The following is a 17299-nucleotide window of genomic DNA, read 5'->3' on the forward strand; positions in this document are numbered from 1 at the left end:
TCCGCGGGTCTTAAAAAGTATTAAGAGTTGATAAATCAATTTAGCGAAAATTAAGGCTATTAAAAAGTATTAAAAAGTATTTTAAAGCATTTTCCAAGGTATTAAGAAGGTTCAAAGCAACGACAACATGAAACACCCTTTAATTTACTGAAACGGCATGTCGGGAAACCCCCCAAGGCGGCCCCATGCATAGCGCGCCGTAAAATGCTGCTTATTATTTTAAATTTCGTTGCCTTGCTCCGCTCTGTGTGTGTGGGGGGGGGATTAAACGACTACGGTAACGGGTCCCAAGGTGCGTAGACCGGCATACGCAACGCTCTGGGGGTCCAACGGCTCCGTGTGTAAGCCCTATATGATCATTTTCTGATAACGATGAAATAGCCCGCCTCCCTCTCCCCACGTCTCCTGCTGCTGCTGGGCTGTCAGAAGAGGGGGAGGAAAAGAGAGGCAGTCACCGTTTATAAAATATTCTTATATTAATATACAGAGAACAGAGTCGTTATCAATTTGTTTTAAAGCTCAATAAATAACAAAGAAGACCTCTGACCGGCACTTTCCTAATTTTGTACGGAAGATTTAAACTTTAAATTTAAATTTAAACGGACATGTTGACCGGCGGAACATTTTTTTTACGGAAACTGCCGCACGGTCCCCTCGTTCCTTGGAAGAGGCGGAGAGGTGGGTGTTTTTCATCTGCTGGTGGACTACCTGAGAGATACAGCAGGAGAATAAACAGAAGGGCAACCATGCTCCGTGGTGTTCTTCGCTGCTTTTGGTGTATTTCGGGCGGCAGCAGCGCCACTTACAGGCCTGACATATGTACTACATCGTTTCAAGCATTTCCAGCGGTCTAGTGTGAACGGACACGTTAATGAATCGAATGCGTGTGAACGGAAGCCTTTTTTGCGCTTGCGTATGCGTTTTACCGTATGTGTCCTTGTGGGGCCGGGGTCTAAGCCAAACTATATCCGGTCACAGAGATCTGCTATTTTAAAGTAAAGTCAACATATAGACCCTAAATATAGTCTATATTAAGAACGAGAAAAGTCTTAACATATATATCCTTTTTTGTAAACATATGACAAATGTGTGAGGGTAATGACGTCAGAGCATCGTCTTATGTGCCAGGGCTTAGCCCCGGACAGCCCCAGCCCAATTTAACCCCTGGGTATTTGTGAGGGAGCTCCTATATGGCATTACCCCGCTGAAGCTCACCAAAGTTTAACATATTTCATAGTTCAAAGTTTTGTCAATTGTTTTGTTTATTGGTCAAATACTGGTTTCTAATGGTTTCTGAGGAGTTTTACTGGAATGAAAGAGCACAGAGTCTACAGAAGCAAAAAAGCAGCATACTGCATTAAACCTGACCTTCACAGAGAGGTTGAAGTTCATGTGGAAAGGAGGCTTCAGTAGTCTGTCTGCACTCTGTTTAGTTTTGCTATCTTACAATCAATATAGTAAATGTGAGGTAAAGTGTGTTGCCAACTGGTTAGAACTCAAAGTTGTGATGAGGTCTTAAAATGTATTAAATTTGACTTCAGGATTCCTACATATACCCTGGTGTAGTGTCGTCATCTAAACGTACTGCTGTGTTTTTCAGAACCTCCTGTGGAAACACAATATGATTTTGTCACAGAGGTAAGTTTTGGTAAACCAGATCATAAGTGTTTGTGAAACCAGCTGATATTCACACCTCTTCTCCTGTAGACCGACCGAGTGTACGATGATATCGTGGAGGCCGGCCGGAGCAGATCTCCTCCTGTGGAAATCTCTTCTGTTCACACTCACGCCAGATATACACGACCACATGGAGATGAAACCGATGATTACTAAAACATTGACACTGCTTCTAATTCATAAAATACAGTTAGGGTTATTTAACTCTGGGCTCATCAAACAGCAGCTTTAGGCGGCATCCTTTAAAAAATATCCTCAAGCTTTATCCCCGGTCACAGACCCAAACAAGAATGCTAGTGGGGGAACGTTTTTTACATCTCTTGCTTTTTTATCCATAAAAACTTTTGTTAAATGTAAAAACGGATATCAGATAAGTGTAAATAAGACAAATGGCCCAACCAAAGGAAAAGGATTAAGCTGTTTTTGTTTGTTGTCAATATTTACACTTTATTCTATATTGGTAGTGTTCCGACTCTGATCTGCAGCTGTGACACAATAATTCTCCTGGGTTCCAATAAAGTTTGATCTTGTCCAAAGTTTTTGGGACATGGTGTAAAGAATGTATTGTTGGCTTGCAGTTTACCACGGTTTGATCTTCTTGGTTTTTTAGTGAGTACACTTTGTATTTCTGTCATTTTCTATATAACGTAATTTCCCTTTTTTTATTTACAGATATACTCCCCCAGATGTGTGCTCATCAGATGTTGCGTATTTTAAAATGAGTCTGTCTTTTTTGTTCCTGTGGTTAGAAGTGTGACCAGCTACCAGTATGAGTCACTTCTATTTTATTATTAGATGACCTGAATTGTTGTACATTTTTCTAATGTGTCTCCGATCAACATTGGCTTTTCTGTTCTTTTTAAGATCTTATAATATATATAATACATCTGTAGTCTTTAGAGTGGTTCAGCCGGACTGTAGCTGAGCACGTTGTTCCTTCACAACACAGGAAACTACCTCTAATGCAATTTGAAAAAAGTTGTCTTCCTTACAGAGAAATCTGTATCCCAAAATAAAGGTTCAGTTTCACAGGAAGTCCCTGCAAATGCATGCTTTTGTTCACTTTTTTCAACATCTTACAATATAAGAGAGAAACAATTAGTTTTCAGAGGAAAAACAACAGAGGGAGTAAAATGCTTCTAGCAGTGTAATGAAGTATATTGTATAATTTATCAGTAAATGGAAATACTCAAGAAAAGATGATATTGACTTTAACCTAACATATGTTTGGATGTATGTTTAACATTAGGGAAGCTGCAACAAGTCCTCCAACTCATACGACCAAATATGCCGATTGTTCAAGCGCTTAATACGTCCTATAATTACGTTTTAAAGTCGCCCTCTAGTGCTCCCGTTGAATGCAAACGTTACAGATGGTCGTTTATTCACAAATAACCCTCTCTGTAAATTCAGTATATTCATGAAGTATTTTTAGACCAGAGTGTTTCTGTGTTGGGGAGGAGAGTAGAGCTGTGTTGTTTTTGGAGGAGGGACTTCATCATTTAAAGAAGTAACAAGTTTCCTGTAAAAAAAGACAGTCAGTGATAAACCATCAAAGTCTCAGCATGAACATTTCTCACACTTTGATCTGCTTCTTCCTCCTCTTCTGTGAGTACTTCTCTTTATTTCATGTCAGTAATTGAAATTAAAGTATTTCTTGAGTTAATGCAAGGCTCCAGCAGTAAGAGTTATTCAAATATTTCAAAGTTAGGCTTTTTAGTACCTTTGCAACCAATGACATAAGCTTCAAAAATATGTTTTACTTCCTCAAACAAACTGTACATCATCATTCAACTCGGTTATTATCTTCTGACTGAGTAAAACTAAGTTATAGTTGGTCTACAACTGTTTTAAAAAAAAATGTTTATAAATAATGTATGTGCTTGTTTTTACTGCTAATGATTGTTATCATAATCATTTAATCTGCTAAATATTTGTCTTGATTCATTTATTAATCTTTAGATTTGTATTCTTATATATGCATGCCGCTAATGTTAATTTTTACTTTTTATTATATATGTGTCTGATTATATCTTTTAACATTTTTTTACTCTGGGATAAATAAAGTATATACTTATCTAATTGTTTTGTCGAAGTGGTGTGGACAAAAAAAAAACAAGATGATATACTATTTCTATTTGCATTAATGTAACGCTTAAAATAAGAGATAGAGACTTCATGTAGTCTTTGTTTCCAAAGAAGTGTTGTCATCAAACTGCAGCATCTAACAGGAAGTACTGACCATTACTAATGATGGTTCATCCTTTGTTCAGCTCTGCAGGATGGAAACACCGGTCTCGTCAGTGCCCAACTCTCTGTCTATTCAGCAACTGAAGGAGAAGATGTCAGAGTTCAATGCTCCTTTCCTTCTTATAGAGAAAGGAAGTTCTTCTGTAAGGAACCATGTGATCAAAAAGACATTCTCATTGAAACAGCTGATTTCTCAGCTCAGAGAGGCAGATACAGGATTGATTATAAACAGCGAGATGTGTTTGTGACCATCTCCCAGCCGACCAAGTCTGACTCAGGAAAGTACAGGTGTGGTGTGGGATCTTCTTCAGGAACTTCATATGAGAATATTGAAATCATCGTTGTTGACGGTGAGTTTCTACTAAAAACTGAATGTTCTTTCTTGTCCAGAAATAGTTTTATCTTCTCACCTTTACCTCATCTTAATCCTACATCTCTTCTGAAAGTAACGGATAAACCAAAACTGATACACGTACACAAGCATTTGAATAATATTGTAAAGAAGACACTTATTGTTGTTTCAAGTGATATTTTGGTGATGAAGAATTTAATACCAGAGTCAGGAGCATATTGGTCTGTTGTGTGTTTTCCATTGCTGAATGTAGTACAGTCTATGAGACAGCTCTCTGTTCTGTTGAAAATAATTAGGAATAGATTGAGATCAATAGACAATATTAAAAACAACTGAACTGGTGGTTTGTGGCTGCGGTCGGGACTTTAAAGGAATGCTTTACCCCCCAAATTACAATTTTTTGATTAATGAATTTCTCATCCTGTGTTACCTTGAATTTGGGAAGATAACTTTTTCTAGCATGACTCCACGGTGAACAAAGAATCCCAAAATGGAGAAAAGTTGTAGTGAATTCAAACATCCGTTAACTAACTCTAATACAACTCATGCTGTATAGTCACAATGTAATTTGCTGTCTGCTCAGTACTTCCCTAAAACATGCATTCTGCTTAAACCTCACCATTTAAAACACTTCTGCATAAAAAGACAAGCCTCTTTTCTCAAGAACAGTAAATGCAGAAGTGTTTACTGTTTAGTTAAGTAAGGTTTTAGGGAAGTAATGAGCAAATGAACTCAAGGTAACTCAGGGTAAGCAATAATATAAAAACGATACTTTCAAGGGGTGAAGAAATCCTTTCAAAATGAATGTCATTCTTTGCAACAGATCATCTCTAAAGTTTAAACATATTTAATTATCAGTTAACCTCAATCAGATACAATTGATAAAAAAACAAAAACAACATCATTGTAATCAACAATATTGTTAAAAATAATTTCATAATGTGGGCTAATTTGCTCCCAAACCTACGCTTTCTGCTTGAGTTAATCTCCATCAGAAAGTAGTTCCTAGAAAGTAGTTCCCATGGTAACGATAGTAGTAAGATAGAAGTAAGCTGTTCAGCCCCGGTTTGGACACTGTTCCGAAATCCACCATTTTCTCCTGGGTTTTTAAGAACGCTTTGAGACATTTGACAGCCCAGGTAGTTGACGCCAATGTACTCTTTTTATTTAGACTTTTTTCCAACGCACTCAACTCGTCAGTTGAAACAGCCGCAAATCTTTCGTTGGTTTTGTGGTCTATGTCCATGTCCAACCATTCATCAATACTGAGGCCCCCCAACAAATCAAAATTAACTTTAAAATCTGACATTTTGTAGCTACCGATTTCCAACGAGAGTCAATGTATAACAGTGTAACGGCTGTGTGTCGCTAAACGTCGCTATGGAAACCACACGATGTAGGCTCATGGAAGTAGTTTCGGTAGGCTAGTGGCGTGTGTAGGCCACTGGATACTTTGTGATTAGGCACGTTCTATTTGATCGTTGTTTGATCGTGGAATCAAACACGCCTATTGACCAATCAGAGAGCTTGCTCAAACCTATGTGTTATAGAATAAAGCATTCAAATCTAATATAAATCAAAAATATAATGATATCAAATCCAATTCTGAGCACAACGTAAGATAATGAGTTGCTAAATCTCCTAAGAAGATATTTATTTAAAAGGCTGTTTCATTAAATCATCAAACCTTTAGCCTCAGTGACCGGATCAAATTTTGAAATATACAAAGTAAAAAAATATTGAATTTACCGTTTGTAATCTACGAATAGTCTATTGACTGTTTGGTTTTTTCAACAGCAATATTTGATGGTGATCCTTCTGCAGAAAAAACAATTGATGCTAAAACTGGAGGAAATATTGTAGTTGAATGCTCCTTTACTCAATATGGGATCGAGATGTTCTTCTGCAAGGAAGAATGTGAAGGAGAAGACAATCTTGTTGAAACGACTAGTTACACATATACTAAGAAAGGCAGATACAGCATCAGACATGTTACAGGAGGATTTGTGTTTGTGAGCATCGAACAGCTGACCCAGTCTGACTCAGGATGGTACAGGTGTGGTCTGGGCGGACCTGACTCTAAAGATCTATACCAGAGGTTTAGGCTCATCGTCACTGATGGTGAGTTTCTGCTTGACAATGAAAATGTTTGTTCTTGTCTCTGAAGACAGTTTTCACTGACAGCTGCTGATGTTTTAAACTCTCAATTTAAAAGAGTTCAGCTGACACACACAGACACTCAGGAGGATCTAATTTCTCTCATCAGGACTTCTTTTTGTCTGCTTGCTTTTGTTCACAGCTCTGACCACTTCTCCTAAAACTACAGAGCAGCCTGAAACAACTAAAGGTACATCCACACACTGTGTTTATTAGAAGTTTCAACAACTTATGAAGCATAATAAAGCATTGGAATGGCCATCACATTATTCCATCATATTGTTCTCGACCTTTTCTACAATCACAGCCTGTACATTTCAATTAGCATCTTTCAAAACACATTACAAAGTAGATCTTAAAATGCTTCACCATGAAATCAGGTTCCCAGCGCTCAAAATATTTACTCTATTTCGACAGTATTATGTCAAATACTTTTGACCTTTTGTCTCCCCCCCCCCCCCCCCCTAAAAAAACTAAATGGATTATGGGTACTTTAAGTGTTATGTCATAGTTTACTAATAACTGTAACTTGTACCACAGCTGTGATCCTGTATGTGTCTCTGGTCGTCCTGGTCGTCGTGTTATCACTGTCTGTGCTGGTATTCTGCAGGAAGAGGACTTGTAAAGACAAAAGTGAGGAACCAGGTAACACACACACACACACACCCACACACACACACACACACACACACACACACACACACACACACACACACACACACACACACACACACACACACACACACACACACACACACACACACACACACACACACACACACACACACACACACACACTCACATATACACACAAGCAGACGCACAATTCTTAAATAACTTTCTCACACAAAATGTCCATCCCCCATCACCAGATTGGGGTATGGATATTCATTTACAGCATTAAAATAACCCAACTGCTGCTCAGTCTAAAGGTTTTATCACTGGTTCTTGTAGAGTGATAATAAGAAACAGATGCTAGATTTATGCTTTGTAAGTTGCAACATCAAGAACATAGAACATGTTAGTATGCAACTATACTGTACACAATTAAACTATTTAAAAAAGAAACAACCTACATTTAAATATATATCACACCTGACTACAAATCAGGCTGCCTATAAGTCTTATACCATTTATAAAAATGAGCTTTTCACAAACACGTAAAAATAGAGAGAGCTAAGAGGATAGCTTCCTCTATTTTGGAGACTCAGTGAAGTCAGATCAGAGGTTTTTTTTAAAGGAAGGCTCCAGTCATTAGATAGTTAATAAAAACTTCTGTATTTAGTGAAACATTATGTTTAAGCCATACCCTGAAGAAATCAGCGATATTCCCCGGTAAATAATGATTTTATAGCTCTTTTTTTATCAAAACCTGTATATTCCGTCAGGCAGCTGCCATTTTGGCCATTTTCAGTAGTCACATGATCCGAAAAACTAGGTCGTGACGTCATCTATGCGTTCACTTTGTAAACACGACAGCTCATTCGACGAAAACATGGCGGAGTATTTGAGTTCGGACTCGTCAGCCGAGGAAGAAGTTTTGAGCAATGTGGAGAGATTGGATGGGGGAATTCAGCCATACAGGTTCGAGCCAAGTGGCCAGAACCGTCAGGAATCCAGGGACAGTGACGATGAGGATGAACAGCACGGTGATCTTGCTGGAGACGATCCCTTTACTTGTGCAATTGATTTCGGGGGGCGAGTAGGGAGAGCTGTACATGAATGGTGTACTTGCGATCGGTGTGTAGCCATGGACAATCCTCTTATGAACATATGTTGTCATGAGCTTGAAAATAAACTGTTCACAGACGACTTGGATTGCATATGTTTACACAGGGAATTCGACACTGTGGTGTTAGAAAAAGCTGTTGAGAACAGCACTGGTTGCCATGAAGGATGTGAAACGCACCTCTTTGGTTGAACCAATGTGGGTAAATTTGGGTAAGGTGGGTAAATTTGACGGGTACAGCCCTTTCTTCTTAGCATTATATACTTTACAATTATTATTATTATTATTAATGGACATATCAACTCAAGAAATTTTATTTGGTTAGGAAGTTCTGGATTAAAGATTGAATTGACTTTATCAAAAGTTTTATAATGACGTTTACATTCTAGGAGGAAATGATTTTCATCCTCAATCTCATGGCAATGTTTGCACAACCTGTCATTTACAGGAGTATTTGTGTATCGACCATATTCAATAAGAAGTTTATGGTTGTTAATTCTAAAGCGTGTCAAATGGATTCTGTCTACAATTGCATGGCAAGGACATGAAGGACAATGACAGATAATTTTCAAAACCAAAACTTTACTAAGTATAGGCTGTCAACCCTCCCGATTTTCGCGGGAGACTCCCGATTTCATTGCCCTCTCCCGGTTTCCTCCCGGGGTCATATTTCTCCCGATTTCTGACAAAATCAGATTTACTCGAGACTGTTTCCACTCGGACTTTAATACAGCTACACCATTGTTTGGTTTCCATGGTAACACGTCTCTTTAGTAGCGTCCGCAACTGAAAGTCTGAGAGGGTGAGGCAGATAGTCACAGAACAAGAATCGACAACTACTCTACTCTCTGCTCACTCCTTTCCTGTAGAATACAGGTCCAGCCCACACATAGCCTATGCTCCATCAAGGATGGTGCTACAGGCCGCAAGGCATTGCACTTAGAACTACAATCAGCATGTTAATGTTAATCTAACAGCTCCGGCGATTCACTAAAACCCCCCAGCCCTCTATTTTGCATTTTGAAATGCTCCCGATTTCTGAGGTCTCAAGGTTGGCAAGGGCAAGTATGAGTATAGCCATGATAAAAGAAATCAAAAAGCATGTCTACAGAATGCACTCTTTATAGAACAATGTAGGCTAGGAGTCCTAACATAATAATGGTACAATGTAGTTGAATACATTCCATAGTAGTTAATCAATCAAATAAAGACAGAATTCCGGAGCATTCACGGAGCACACGTGCAGGTGCACACGGAGCATTCCGTGGATTGTTCCTATCCGAATTGTGGCAATGTTTCGTGATACAATGAGGCATATTTCAATAGAATTGTGAGAGTAACTAGAGTAAACAACATGAACAAAGCACATAGGTCAATTTTTCCTCGACACCAAACGCATAGTTCACGTCACTTCCGGTAAAATAAGTCATGTGACTCGTCAAAATGGTGCCGCCCACAGGGTTGATGTTATTTCGGTAATTAATCAGCTTAAAATCACTGATAACCTCATTGGATTAAAAAAATAAAAATAAAATAAATAAATAAATAAAAACTGGCAGAGACTGGTCTGTTTTATCGGATGATAATTATTTAAAAATGTGTGTCATGAGGATTCCCTTCCTTTAAAGTTAATATGCATTTTAGAAACATGTACAGACATAGCTTGTTAATTTTTTCATTGAAACGTTACATTACATTACATGTTACATATTTGACGCTTTTATCCAAAGCGACTTACATACTCAATACTGTGGACAATCCCCACAGGAGCAATTTGGGGTGAAGTGTCTCAGGGACACAACGACATGCTGACTGCAGTGGGGTTTGAACCTGTGCTCCCCTGATCCGAACACAAACGCACAACCCACTGCACCACACGCCTCCCTTTATTTTATATACTTTACTTATACAATTTTCTTTAGTAATTCAAATTTGGCAGGGTGGTTAATGATTAAATATACTGGATATGCTGTTGTTTACAAACACATCTATTTATCTTGTTTTACTCCGATTTGAACGGTTGGCCTAAATATTGGTTCAAATGGGGAATGTGTGATTTCATGTTTGAAAATCTGTCTTTTTCTCAAAGTACTGTTGTGTTTTTCAGAACCTCATGTGGAAACACAATGTGCTTCTGCACCAGAGGTGAGTTTGAGGAAATCTAAGCATCATATTAATTCAGTTTTCTGTAAACTAACGAAGTGTACGAGGGTCTATGTGAGATCTCCTGGGGAAATCTCTTCAATTTACCCTTACGCCAAATAAACACAACCAAATTGAGCCAAAACCAATGATTACTACCATGTTGTTGCTTCAGCTAGTTTACAAAATACAGTAAGGATAAACAAGTAATACAATATTGTCTGCAGTAATATAATACGTCTAAATATGGAAAAAAGACCTAAACAAACACAACTTTTTTTTGTTTTGATGACGTAACTTCACAACTAAGTCCAGTTGCTTGTTTTGTTCTGTTGTTAAAGAGACATTTAATCATGCAATGTTTTTTTCTCCAGGCTGAAGACGACCCGAGTCAACACGCCTACTCTGAGATCAAATTCGTCAGCGAGGGCTCTTCCCACAGCGACGCTGAGTGTGTTATCTACTCTGTTCCTCAGGTGGAAGCTAGCTCTGATGAGCCCCCTCTGTACTCTACTGTTAACAACCCTCAATAACTCTCACAGTCTGGCACAGTCTCCTCATACTGTTACGTAATGTGTCAGACGTTTACCCTCTTTGTATTGTTTATACTGTATATATTTGGATTTGCACCTTTTTTATAGAGTTATATTTTTTATATCGTATTTTATGTTAACATACTGCATCTTCTGCACTACACATTTTCTCTGGATGAAAATAAAAGTTCTTGCTTTTTCTTTGCACAGCATGAAAGAAAGGCGAAATGAATGGGCTGTGATTTTCGTATTTTTAAGCAGAGGTCAATCATTTGTACGGTCCTCGGAGGATGTTGAAAAAATTGAAATGGGCCATTTCCACTGATCATAATTCCATTGTTGAGGTATACTAAAATAGAAAAATACTGTGCAATTTTCCAAACTCACATTGGTTTCGCATGCAGCATCTCTGTAAAGTATGTGTATTCAGCAGTATTCACTTTCTCCACTAAACGGCTCACTGCAGCTCCTCCCTCCCCCGCTAACGGACATGATTTCTCTGGCCTCCAACTCTGCCTCCGCCAGCCGCTATATGCTGTATGAAAGTATAACAGTGTAACGGCTGTGTGTCGCTAAACGTCACTATGGAAACCACACGACGTAAACTCATGGAAGTAGTTTCGGTAGGCTAGTGGCGTGTGTAGGCCACTGGATACTTTGTGATTAGGCACGTTCTATTTGATCGTTGTTTGATCGTGGAATCAAACACGCCTATTGACCAATCAGAGAGCTTGCTCAAACCTATGTGTTATAGAATACAGATTTGAAAACATCGTTGCTTGCTTTAAAAGTAGTACAATTAATTATGTCAAAGCTTGGAAAGTATCTAGATATCCCTGCCCTAATGCCAAAGGAACTGCACACTGAATATGTTTGGCCGTTTGATGTCTATGTCTGGACCGCTGCGTAAAAAGGAGGGTTTCTGCCCCGTTACTTCTCCGCTGCTTTCTTGTTCAGCCCAACTGTATACTGTTTTTCTCAGACGCGGAGGGATACTGACTTGTTGTGAAAAGTAACTTACAATTCTACCCGTGGTATACGCTCAGTATATCAGGGCTAAGAACAGTGGCGTCAATTCAGCCAAAGCTAAGGTATGGCAAGGTTACTAGTCACATGACTTAACTACAGTATCAATCAATATACATGCCCAGCAAATAATCATAACAAAAGTGACAAGTCTGCTATGTAGCTTTTCTGTGTGGTTAGGAAAATTTGAACTTTTTCAAATGCAGCCTCACTCACATCCCGCTAGCGCAAGTAACTATGGACACAAACACTTAACTACGCACGTCAATCAATCAATTCAGTCAAATGCGCCGTTACGCATCCGTTTTCAGCACCATGGATAGCAAGCGGCAGGGTTAGACAGCAGTAATAGCCTTTCTGACACAATTTCACTCTTTCTGTTCACTTCATTCACTATGTAATTGCAACAATATCACGTGAACATACCAGGTAAACTGCTGTAAACTGTTAAAGTCCAAATATAAAGAGGAGAGGGAGGGAGGGAGGGAGGGAGAGAGGAGAGGGAGGGAGGGAGAAGAAAAGAGAAAGAGAAATCATATTAATAAGATGTTTGGGTATCTTACTTTGAGATGAACTTTATTAATTATTCCACAAGTGGATAACGGCGGGTCCTCAAAGCAGCAAAGTTATTGACGAGTTCATCTGCGTCCAGGGATTTTACGACAGCAGGCTCAACAGCCATCAACATGAGGTTTGTGAGCCTGTCATCGCTCATGGTGGTCCGCAGGTAAGTCTTGACTCTTTTTAAAACGGAAAAGAATCTTTCGTTGGATGCAGTGGAGACAGGAATTGTTGCTGCGATCTTGAATAGCTTGATGACCTCTGAAAAAGCGACAGACATGGTCTTCAGTCGTGTCAAAGCCAGCATTATGTTTTTCTCCTCCTCCACGTCCTCCTTCATCTCAAGTTCAAGGAAAGCTTTTGCTGTGTGACACTGGGAACTGAGAAGGGTGGTGTCGATCAGTTCATCATAGAGTTGTGCAAACTGTTCCATTTTAACTACATCCATGAAATGGGGAGATGAACAATCAAATGCCTGGATAGCATTAAGTAGCTCATCATTATCTGTAAATCGGCGATCTAACTCAGAGATGAAGCGGTCCAGTGTTTCAAAGTATAGTCTTTTTTCTTGGTCATCTCCTGTTTGTCTCTGGCCACTGGATGATCCGACAATAAACCCTGCCAAGGCTTTGGACACACTCCGTGCTCTTGCTGGTCGCAGAGGGGCAGTGTCGCTGCTTGGGAGGCCGAGCTCTGTGGAAAATGCCTTGGCTCTGCTCAGTGTGTCCTGGTACTCTTTATCTGACCTCATCTTTTCCAGCTGGGCCTTAGTACTCCGTATGAGGTTGGAAGCCATCGTGATTGCAATGTCTTTTGTCTGAAGCTGTTCAGACAGTCCATAAGTGAGATTTAAGATTTTTTCTAGGACATGAAGACGCACAACAAAAGTGACTGTCAGCATATTTGTCCGAAGTCCAGCAGCTTCAGTTGAACCCTCTGCATGAGCGTCAATAGTGGCATCTAACACAGCTAGTATAGCCTCGTAGCGCAGTTTTATCTTCTGTAGAGCCCTATACCAATACAGCCACCGAGTGGGACAGGTGCGCTCCAAGTGCAGTATTTTGTTGTGTCCCAACTTCTTTTGAGCCTCAATGAAAAGCATGTGTCTGGTATTGCTATTTGCAATACAAGTATATAGTGTTTGAACAACACCAAAAAACTCTGCCATCTCTGGTATTTCAGTTATCAAGCTCACAAGCACAAGATTTAGTCTATGTGCATGACAGTGTATATACGCTGCATGCGGCACTTTTTCACGTATTAAAGCCTGCACTCCACGCACATTACCCCGCATAACACTTGCACCATCGTAGCATTGTGCAACACACAGCTGAATATCTAAACTCGATAATTCCTTTATTATTTTCTGGGCCAGGGATTCAGCTGTCAGGTCCTTCATGTGATAGGTTCCAATGGCTCTTTCCTTTATAATCCCGTCATGTACATAACGGATCAAAATGGCCAGCTGCTCCTTCTTAGACAGGTCTTTCGTTTCATCCACTAACACTGAAAAGTACCGTGCTTCTCCTACTTCATTTATGATTATACTTCTGATATTTTCCCCAATAACTCTCACCATATCATTCTGGGCTTCTGGGGAAGAATAGTGCGCATACCTGCGTTCCTGTTTGCTTTTCACGTTCCTGTCATCTGTTGCAATAACGTCCAAAAGTTCAAGGAAATTTCCTTTATTTTCATCCTCATCTCTCTCGTTGTGGCCACGGAGAGGGAGGGCCTGTCTTCCCAGAAATGACGTGATTTTGAACAAGGATTTGACGTGAGCCCGGTTCTCCTGCACCTCATCTGTCCTGTTTGCGTCAATCCGACTTGCGATGGATTCCTTATGTCCGCTGATCACAGCCTTAAAGTTAGACCACGCTAATGCAGCACAATTGTGTCTACTGCTCCCTTGATGATCCCGGAGATTTTTTTTCATGTTCTTCCAACATGTGTATCCAGTGTCTATGAACACACGCAGTCCATGCCTGTCACCTGTTAAAGTTGAGGCTCCTCCAAAATGACGGCATGCAAAGCAATAAACTGCATCTTCTTGCGCAGAATATTCAACCCAGTCATATTCCTGATACACACTGACATTAAAGCGTCTTCCATTTCTAGTTGGGAAGTGGGTCAAACGAGGACGCCTGAGTCCGTCTGTTTTACATCCACTAATATCCTTCTTCTCTGCTCCAGTTGACCCAGAGGCTGCTACTTCTGCTGCACCCGGGCCTTGACCTTCCTTATCGCTGTCCACGTCTGATCCAGCTCTTTCAATCTGAGAAATTGGTGGGGACTCAGACTCGGATTCAATTCGAGAAGTCGGTGTGGACGAGTTCTCAGCCTCCATGCATGTAGTCTCCGTCTCCCTGTTAGCATCTGCATCCCCGGCGCAGGTGCTGGAGTGGCTAACAGCCTCGTTAACAGCTTGAATCCCACCTTCACTACCTGGTCCTTCTCCCTCTGCTGCTGGGGCAACATTGGAGCCATCACCTTCACCTGCCTTTTTTTTGATAAAAAAAGATTCTAAAGTTCTTTGCTTTCTTTTCATTTTAGTTAATTAGCTTAGCCGAAAAATAAAAAAAACCGCGATAACATGACCCGCTCTGACCTCCGGCGGCTTCTCGTCAGGAGATACCACATTTCAAGATAGGGAGGGGGGATACGTTACGATAAGTATTGGGAAAGATAATATCTAGACTAGAGAAATCGATTGTGTTGTTCTGATTTTCATTTGTATTTAATTTATATGTATTAAATAATAGAATAATCAATACAAATTGACACAGAGTAATTCCATAAATTTATTTTTTTAAAACGAACATTTACATTTTCCCCTGGAGCCAAGGTGTGGCAGCTGCCATACCTTGCCATACCCAATTGACGCCTCTGGCTAAGAACCAATCAGATTGCTTGATTTGACTTATCCGTTTCATAAATATATATATTATTCATAAGCATTATTAGTGTGGTTGCAAATGAAGTGCTCAAATCATTTACTTCTTCAAAAGTAAAGGGTAACAGGGAGGTTGTGGCTCAGTGTGTAGTGTTCTGGACTTCCAAACAAGGGATAGCAAGTTTGAGTCCCACTTCAGTCAGCATGTCGTTTTGTCCCTGGGCAAGACACTTCACCCCAAATTGCTCCTGTGGGGATTGTCCACAGTACTTAATATATGTAATTCGCTTTGGATAAAAGCATCCAACAAATGACATGTAGTGTAACACTTTATGGTAAGGGTGCATGAATCATCAAGAATTCATGCAGGAACAATACCTTAATTCATGCATCAATCATCATGACTTCTGAGTTATTAATGATGTTCATGTCTTCTTCATATAGACAAGTTTACGCGCCAAAACACGGGTAGCGCCATGACACTACACAAATGCACTTCATTTCCGCCGGAAGTCTTTTGCACAGCGTCTGTCGGGGTAAACCGATGTAAACAGTCAGACGGGCACTGGTGTAAACACAGCGATTTCGATGCTAACAGTGATGCTAGCTTGGGAACACGATTCTACTTCTTTGACTGGAGATGGCGTTACTCTCCCCCACCCGAATTCAGTGCAAAACTGGGAGGATAACATGACGACGTGGCCCAGCATAAAACCAAAATAAACTGCCTTATTTAGGTCATGCCCACAGGAGCCAACAGTTGTCTGTTGTTTACATAATGCGCAATTTACATGATCTCTTTATGCTGTGCAATATATCATATGTGCCTGTACTGTTTGAGTGAAAATAAAGTTTGATGTAATTTAATTTCATTATTGCACTGTTATTGCATTATTGCATTTCATATGTTCCTTAGAGTGCTACAATTTCTTTTAACACAGTTCATCATTCATATTAAGCTCATACTGTACATAAATAACACTGAATGAATTAATTGTTGAGAGGAAACTAAAGAAATGGCTTCAACAAGAAAGATCACATGTTTAATCCTAACAGGTATTACAAATTAAAATATAAAAGCAGCCCACACAATTACATCACTATGAAAATATTCATATATAATATTAAAAAATACAATGCATGCAGTATTTGTTGTGTTTATCTGTATTTAATGAACAACATGGCTGGGTGCTGGGTGCTGGTTTGTGGTCGTAGCACTCTCTATCTAACCACTCGTTCAGGTGCTTTCTCGAGTGATTGCAACCAACTACCGCACACGTAGTTCCCGAACCACTTTTCTTCATGTTGTAATTGTTATATCCTCTTTGTCTCTGCGATATCAGTGCTTTGTCGGCACAACGGAGCTAGCTAGCAAAACAAACCCAGTCCGCCAAAACGGAAGTGCATTGCATCGAAGGGAGGAGTTCAGGATGTAGAGCGGAAACGGCTCAATAACTTGTGTATAGATCTGCAGTTAAAGTGACAGGCCAAAAAACTGACCAGTCACAGCAATTCCAAGTGTTGTAGTCATGATTAACTCAGCATTATTTTGTCATTACTTCATCATGTTTGTGCCCCTTCAAATAAAGTGGTGACCTGTTCGTCGTTTACACTCATAAATAACATGGCCTATGTGAAATCAACTTTATTAACCATGTGGTGCCAGGGCTCGACATTAAGGACTGCCCGATGCCCCGGGGCCATCTAGTACTAAGCTCGGGCAATGAAGCCTCACCTGCTGGTTGCCCGATAGGGCAATCTATTATACCAGTATCATGCAGCTCGCGGATCCAGTAATGCGTGACCCGACAGTAAAACTAAACATATCTATAACTAGTTACGGTAGTTTGAGAGGTAATTAAAATAGCTACGTGTGATATTCTAACCTGAAGTGTGTGTTTTGTTCCGCTCACCGCTGCATGTGATCATGCAGAGCTCCGTGTCGACTCGTCAGCAGCAGCTGATCTCTCTCTCCCGTC

The 17299-nt window shown here is 39.9% G+C and overlaps 2 protein-coding genes across 4 annotated transcripts in view; both read left to right on the forward strand.

Annotated features, from left to right (window-relative positions):
• Positions 1-17299, forward strand: part of LOC307036210 (polymeric immunoglobulin receptor-like) — a 120031-nt gene that overhangs the window by 62787 nt on the left and 39945 nt on the right. The gene's annotated exons all lie outside the window — the stretch shown is intronic.
• Positions 3021-11072, forward strand: LOC307036216 (polymeric immunoglobulin receptor-like). Of its 3 annotated transcripts, none has more exons than XM_079676313.1 (7): positions 3021-3285; positions 3951-4277; positions 6077-6400; positions 6579-6626; positions 6977-7081; positions 10273-10310; positions 10682-11072. In XM_079676313.1, exons 1-7 carry the CDS (start codon positions 3243-3245, stop codon positions 10838-10840), a joined length of 1044 nt encoding a protein of 347 aa, XP_079532439.1. In that variant the 5' UTR covers positions 3021-3242; the 3' UTR covers positions 10841-11072. The 3 variants fall into 3 exon arrangements, with proteins under 3 accessions (XP_079532439.1, XP_079532440.1, XP_079532441.1); XM_079676314.1 differs by having other exon boundaries at positions 6977-7069; XM_079676315.1 differs by lacking the exon at positions 6077-6400.

Source organism: Notothenia rossii, assembly GCF_949606895.1.
Source record: "Notothenia rossii genome assembly, chromosome: 4".
In the NCBI taxonomy this organism is placed as follows: domain Eukaryota; kingdom Metazoa; phylum Chordata; class Actinopteri; order Perciformes; family Nototheniidae; genus Notothenia; species Notothenia rossii.